We start from the raw sequence: 7,430 nt of genomic DNA on the forward strand, positions 1-7,430 counted from the left end.
TCTTAATTTTCGATAACGATCGATATTGGACTTTTAAAGGAAATATCGATTATTAACGATACGATAACCACACCTTCATTTTGGGGGCGTGTCAAGGGTGTGGCTAATGATTTTGGCACAGATATAACTGTACTTGTCATGAGAGAGGATCATTTTCATGCTCTTGAACTTGGTTCTCTTCTTATTGGGGTAGGCTGAGCTAACAACTGGTCAGTTGCTTCTTTCTTGCAGTTCAACAGTGCAATTAGTTATTAAAATTAGTTATTTAACCTTAACAAATGAGCGTGGTCAATAGATCGATGAAAATTGCATAAAAATTTCGATAATGATTCAAATCGATTCCGTAAAATATCGTTTATATCGATAAAGAATCGATATATCGCCCATCACTAACTTGAACCAACTATATATATATAAGATTAGCTAGCTATAAATAGCTAGCCATAAATAATAGAGTTTTTCATTACTTAATTTACTTTACTTTATCTCTATTATCTATGGCGCCCGCGCGCATAGGCATACTCCCTGTGACGTCACCAATATAATAATTATTATTATTATTTGCATGTACATGTATATTATATCTAGTCTCACTAGCCAGACTCTAATTTACTGAATAAGAGTCTGGTGCCATGCCTAATATCAACTCGTGTTTTCAATGTTTTGATTTGCGTGGGCAAGGAATGTTTTTTTAACGATCATAGCAAAAGCTAATAATAAATTGACAAATAATAGATTAATATAGATTAGATGAAATGAATGATTTTAATTTAGAAATAGAGATAGAACGTTAATCTCTCTAAACAAGCCCACGCACTACAATATTGTGGATTTATTATTTTTATATATATGTATACTGATTTTATACTTGCTTGTATTATAAGTTGTATATTTTATACTTCATACTTGCTCCTGGCATCAAGAAATTTTATTCATCTCGGATCCAAACACATTATTTCTAGAAGCATTTCTTTACTTGCCTAATTGTCTAACCATCAGAGCAGATAAAGGCAATCCAGTCGGCAGTTGTAGTCATAGAAAGAAAGTGTAATAGCTCAGTTAGTTCCATTCTTGATAATAGACTTGCCGTGCGTGGGCGAATTCTAATGTAACCATGGTAACAGTGATCTGATTAGGTCGACCAAATTCCGCCAGGCAAGCATGAGTTGATGTTGCACGTTGGGCATGAAACCAGACTCTACTCTAAAAATTGGGTCTGGCCCAACGAGACTATAATTATATCCACTAGCACTTCCGGACCCGGTACCGGTTTTGTATGGTATCTATGGGCAAATAAGATTCTCTCGAGCGGATTCATTGGACATGGGAAAAGCAGCATCAAAATTAGGTAAGTCAACAATTATTAAGTCAGATATCTAACGTTTGTTTTATGTATAGATTTTTCAAAAGTAGATAAATTAATTAAAGTAAGCCATGGGCAGTTAGGGAGCAGGAGAGGCAAATGCCTTGGGCCCCACAATTTTAAGGGCCCCCACGAAATTAAAAAAAAAACTAAATTGAAACAAAACTGAATGAACAAAGCTCGTTACAAAATTAGTCTCACGTAGCCAAAATCCTGGCTATTCTGGCCTTTTGCTTAGCAAAAATTAATAATAATAATATCCAAGTTTAACTTCCAAACTAATTACTGTATTCCAAGCTGTATCATAGATATTAGAGTTAAAAGGAAAGGGATAAGAAGCCATGAAATTGCATATCCTAGCAACCAAGCTGGTATGTCAGTGGCGTGAAATATTTTGGCTATGAAATGGAGATGTATTGCAGCAGTTTGTTATCAGTAAAAAAGCATGCTTGATTTTAAAACTTTCCCTTGATACCTTTGTATGAACCATACTGCAAACTGGCTCATCGAAAATGATGTTCAAAAGTGCTAAGTGCAGATGATGTTAATAATTTGGCCTTGGATTTTTTTACACAAATATATATTGCCATTACAGAGGTAACAGAGGTATTTTCACATTACAACACAGCGATAAGTTAAAACTATATTTTTCGATTCAAGGCTGTTTCCAATGACTCTAACAGTCTTTTTGGTAGTAATCTTTTGAAAAGCAGAAAAGGGCTACTCCCAGAACAACACTCCTGGAAATACTAAATCGTATGATAGTTTCTCTTCTAATTCAGAGAAGGCCTGTCATGAACCTGTCAACCTATCAATAGCTTGTTTTCAAATTTTATACACTGATTATTTGTTAAAATTGATTAGATTTAATGCGGTACAGGCGAAGCACATTTCCTGCCAGGAACGGTGGTTTCCAATCCATTTCCTTTTAACTCTAATATCTATGGCTGCATCCTTCTTTATGGTAATGGTTGCAGTAAACAGGTACTAGTGTACCCTTTTGTTGAATATTACTTAATTATTCATAAAAATTACTAAGCACACCACTATAAATATAACCAAGAGTAGATAATAATTAGAAGAGAGTGTCCTACTGTGCATATACCTCCTGCTTCATCACAGCGTAGAATTGAAGAGTCACATTCAGGATATTTTCAGTATTCTTGAGTAGTTATTGAAAATAACTAGCAATAACTATAACTACTCAATGAAAATACTGAAAATATCCTGAATGTGACTCTTCAATTCTACGCCGTGATGAAGCAGGAGGTATATCACAGTAGGACACTCTCTTCTAATTATTATTCTACTCTTAATATAACGAAAGCCATAAAAAACTTTCAGTGCACTTCAGAGGAGGTTCAGCCTGGTCAAAAGGTCACTTGATTGATATCAAGCCCTACTGAATAAACAATGCCAATAAGATATCCACTGGTGTTCCCCTCAATTTTAGTATTTCCTCATTGCTGTTCATGTACCCCTTTTTATTTTGTAAATATATAAAAGAAGGTGTGATCACAATAAAAGAATGCAAAATATTTAATTAGCTTGACTTTCTAAAGTTTCTGTCGAACCTCCTTTGCATGGTCCCCCCAGGCCCCACCAATGCTTTCATTGGCTTTGCTTAATCCCACCAGATGACAAGTTCTCACTGGTTACTGAGTTACATGTAACTTATGTTTCACATTTTAGAAAAAGGTTAAAGAATTACGTGATGGTGCTCTTAAAAAAATTGATGACTCTTGTAAAGAATATAAGGAAGGAGGTCCATGCATTAATGAAAAGGAACTGGAGTTATTTCTCCATCAAATTGAGAATAAGATGTTATTAGTAGCTGTTGTGGGGGAAGGCAGTTGTGGCAAGAGTACTCTTATTAATGCCTTTTTAAGAGACAAGTATATATACACACAACCATAAAAAAGTTATAGTGACTATTTATTATGTCTTAGGATCCTACCAGCAGGAATTGGAAGAGTTACTGGTTTCAGGATATTTATTGGACATGATCCAAATGTTCATGAAACTCCTTGTGAGAGCTCCACTGGGTACTGTGATGTGAGTACATTTTTTTCTTTTTTCGCTTTGTTATTTTAATATGTATGAAGCTAAAGTACTGTTATGTATTAGCAAAAATACTGAAATTGGTGCTAGTAGAATTAAAATTTTACATTAGTCAGACCATAAATTTTAATTCTACTATAGCCCCTATGTGAACTTGTGTTTATGCAGACGCATGTATATCTAGTCTCTTGTGGCCTAATTTTTGAATGAAGTCTTGTGCCTAATATTAATAGTACATTGTATAAGTTGTTTTTTTCAAGAGAATTATATTTTACGAAATCTACTAAGATTCCAATTTGCAAATTTTAATTTCACAAATTCTACCATGTGTGCCATGCAGTACTGTATTAAATTGATTTTTGTGGATTTTATTTTCATAAATCAGGAAGGAATCCGTGAAATCCGTCAAATTCGCAACCCTAAAAAAACCACTTTTACTGTACATCCTGACAAGATTGCACCTTTGCACTCTGAAGATGGGATAAGTAGAGAAATGCTTCTATACTAACTTTCTCATACTTCAAATAATAATTATAATGTCCAGCTGTCTTGATTGTGCCAATTTCATATCTAGCCAGTGCCAAGAAAAGCAACGAAACTTTTTGTGCTAAAACATTTTATTTTAGATTATAATTTAATATTATGGAGCTATGACAGAAAATTGGCCAAATTTTTTGGCAAGTGTAAATTGTCTATAGTGTAAACTTTAGTAAATGATCATGATGCGACAAAGGTGTTAACTTGTGTACCCCTTAGTTCTCCATAAGTCACCTATGATATTTTAAACCTTTTAACTTCAACCTCATTACTACTGTTCATATACCCAAAAACTGCACAAACAGCAATGCAAAGTACTACCGGGTATATATATATATTTAATTTGGTGGACTTCCTATCAAAGCTCCTCAGAAACCTTTGATGTATGTTTTATAGATAAACTACAGATGTTGAGGGGAGGGCAAATATGAACTAACCTTATGTATCCAGTAACATGAAACAGCTGTAGTTTATCTGGTTTGTACTATAGTGTGTGGGTGTATGAAGGCACTGTCAGTAGTATTGGCAGTTAGATGACACTTCTAACTACCCCTCCTGTGGTCTCCACTATATAAACTCATGCTGGTGCCTTTGAATCTTGATACACCCACATACTATAGTACAAACACCCTTACTATATAATAATTTTTATAGAAATGTCCTTATTTGGTTAGTGGGATTGGAAAAGAAATTTTATGTCATGGAGTAGCAGAAATAAAATTGAAAATAACAAGAAGGAACCAACTAAATGATGCACATCAGATAGACCCCCTTGTTCTTTATACGTACATTCCAGTATTTGATTCATTGAGCTCTTCAACCCATTGTACTCCGTATTTCGTGGACTCTCCTGGTGTTGAAGTCATCAATAATGATGTTAAGTCCTACTATAGCATACTGTCTGCTATGATTTATGTTGAGAACTACCTAAGGTAAATCTAGTATATTGGGATAACATTAATAATCTTAGTATACAGGCTGATGCAAAATGAAGCAAACATTATAACAGAGTTAGGTTGCAAGCCAGAAGATGGTAATTATATTATAGTTATGAAGTTCATTATGCATTCATTAAAATTGTAGTAAATTTTGTAAATACTGGTCTGCTGTCTGCATGCTAACAAATAATTCACTATTAACGTCACTATAGTTGTTTTATTAATAGCATCATTACTCTTTGCTGTGAGCCATTTTGACAAATACTACACATCACGTGCTGATGAGCAAAATCCTGACAAAAGAAAGACTAAAACTGAAGTTGAGTGTAATATGGAGTTGGTTAAACGCGGAGAGGTATTTCCCGTTTGTGGAGATTGGGCTCTACACGCACACCTTGCACTAAAGTATAAGGAAAGAGATGAGATTTCATGTGATGTTGTCGAAGAGGCATACAGGTGTAAAAGGGTACCTAAAAGGAAAAATTTTGATGAAATAGTTGACAAAGCTACATGCATTTTGGAAGTTTCAGCATTCGAAGAATTAGAAAAAAAGTAAGTGATTGTTATTAATTTGAAACAAAAGCTCTATCTATAATAGACTAAAAATTTCAATTGATCAAACAAATTTTCAGCAGTGGATCATCATGATGTACAAACAATGTATAAAACTTTTGAAACGTCCTATTCAAGCAGCAGATACTATTTTACCTATCATTGAGTCTGAAATAGCTAGTAAGTATTATTAATGTTATTGAAAGAAGAATTGAGCTAACAAATACTTTTATAGACAAAAGCAAAAATATAGAAACAATAAATGAAAAAATTGGCAATTTAAGGACAATGGAAGGAGAAGTTCAAGAATATGTTTTAGAACAATTGGAAAAGATACAGCAACTAGCATCTGTAAGTTCATGTTAATTTTGTTCATGAGAAAATTTTATATTTAAGTATAGAGCTTCTTTATGAGAAGAGTGTCTCCAAAAATTGAAGAAGAATTGCAAATATTGCGTAGGAATGGTATAGAGAGTGTGAACAGAAATTATACATTCGGACAATACTTGGAAGGTACTGCATGTATTACAATATAATTAGCATTTTAGTGGCTTAAATTACTTAATAGACTTGAACACACTTATTAATAATCTTTCTGGTCTAATTACGCAAGAACTGAATGATGAAACAAAAAGATGCAGTAAAGACTTAGGATCTGAGCTTCATAACAGATACACAAAATTGATAAGGCACATACAGTGGGCACAGGATGATTCTCGTAATGTAACTTTAGCTGCAGAAGGTATGAACTACTTAATAATAACATTTTTGTGTACCTATTATAATAGTTCAAACCCAAAATATTGCAGATAGCTGTTTTATTAGTGAGCCTTCTAACACTATAAGAGGTTTTGTTAGGTAAAATTTATGATACACATGTAGTTTCATTATGTATAATTATGTTTAAATAGGAATAGAACTCGAAACTGGAGATTATTGAATAGTGCACTCGCAGCAGCTAGTGCTGGAGCAAGTGTACTAGCTACTGGTGCAGGCTTTATGACTGCTATAGCTTTAAATGTTTTAGCCATACCAGCTATAGTATCATCAGGTGCAGTTATTACTGGGCTGGGTGGAACTGCTTATTTTATAAGACAATTTATTAACACTACAGATCAAAGTATGGAACTGAGGTAAAATAACAGATCTTCTAAATGATTAATAAAATTATACACTATAGTGAAGAAGATGTCAAAACACTGTGTGACAAAATGAAGTCTGAGATTACAATAAATTCTGCTGGAAGAATTAAGCAAAAATTTGAGCAAGTATAATGAGCAAATTAATAATATTTAATATTTGTGCTACACAGGTAGTAGCAGATGCATTGAGAGACTACAACATATTACTGAAAGCTGAATATGATCAAGAATGGGGACAAAGACTCAATCAGTGTTTGGAAGAAGTGAGAAAAAGAATACTGTTACTTTAAAAAATACATCATAATGGTAATGTGCTCAATTTTTAGGCTCAGGTTTCATTAAGACTCATATGTGAAAAGAAAACTGAGTTGACACAAGCACGTGATGAACTTAAGAAGTACAGTGATAGTCTTAAAGCTTTAGTTCAAGAAACTGAATGAATACATACACATGTATTATTCAGTCTGATGAGTCATGTAGACTTAGTACTTTTAGTTAGCAGTTAATATTTTTGTAGTTATAGTTATTTTGTATTTTTATAGATGTAGTGCATACAATATGCAAAAAGCAAACTCATTTATATTTTTTTCTAATACATATTATGTTCTTATGTTGTATAGCAAGTTCGAACTCATTAAAACCATGTACTGTATTGAAGCATCCTGTGTTTAACTCACTTAGCATGCTTTGTGGGAAACCCTATGTGAGACACAGGACACATGTACTAAAAGTTAAAGCTGTTTTGAAAGAGTCAATTTTTTATCCATTTCCTGATACAAATTGATAATACTGTAATATTATGAAGACAGTCTGAGCTGATTTCGATTATCATTATTA

At 33.3% G+C, this 7,430-nt stretch overlaps 1 protein-coding gene across 4 annotated transcripts; it reads left to right on the plus strand.

Annotated features, from left to right (window-relative positions):
- The first annotated feature begins 572 nt into the window (after positions 1-572).
- Positions 573-7,190, plus strand: LOC109584823 (uncharacterized). Of its 4 annotated transcripts, XM_020000700.1 has the most exons (16): positions 574-1,348; positions 1,399-1,427; positions 3,056-3,258; positions 3,313-3,418; positions 4,616-4,893; positions 4,939-4,994; positions 5,127-5,451; positions 5,498-5,631; positions 5,687-5,802; positions 5,853-5,964; positions 6,020-6,193; positions 6,240-6,309; positions 6,363-6,584; positions 6,632-6,719; positions 6,764-6,856; positions 6,920-7,190. In XM_020000700.1, the coding sequence occupies exons 1-16, from the start codon at positions 1,324-1,326 to the stop codon at positions 7,031-7,033; spliced, it is 2,145 nt and encodes a 714-aa protein (XP_019856259.1). In that variant the 5' UTR covers positions 574-1,323; the 3' UTR covers positions 7,034-7,190. The 4 variants fall into 4 exon arrangements, with proteins under 4 accessions (XP_019856261.1, XP_019856259.1, XP_019856260.1 ...); XM_020000702.1 differs by lacking the exon at positions 6,920-7,190 and having other exon boundaries at positions 573-1,348; positions 6,632-6,715; positions 6,764-6,831; XM_020000701.1 differs by lacking the exons at positions 574-1,348; positions 1,399-1,427 and adding an exon at positions 2,601-2,632.
- Positions 7,191-7,430: the final 240 nt, after the last annotated feature.

The sequence above is a fragment of the Amphimedon queenslandica genome, unplaced genomic scaffold (genome assembly GCF_000090795.2).
Source record: "Amphimedon queenslandica unplaced genomic scaffold, v1.1 AMPQUscaffold_13162, whole genome shotgun sequence".
Classification (NCBI taxonomy): Eukaryota; Metazoa; Porifera; class Demospongiae; order Haplosclerida; family Niphatidae; genus Amphimedon; species Amphimedon queenslandica.

Coding starts and splice junctions, on each gene's coding strand:
- LOC109584823 (XM_020000700.1), top strand. CDS start 1,324: ATGGGAAAAGCAGCATCAAAATTAG. Junction 6,194..6,239: donor TGTAACTTTAGCTGCAGAAG/GTATGAACTACT, acceptor CTATTATAATAG/TTCAAACCCAAAATATTGCA. Junction 6,857..6,919: donor TCAATCAGTGTTTGGAAGAA/GTGAGAAAAAGA, acceptor CTCAATTTTTAG/GCTCAGGTTTCATTAAGACT.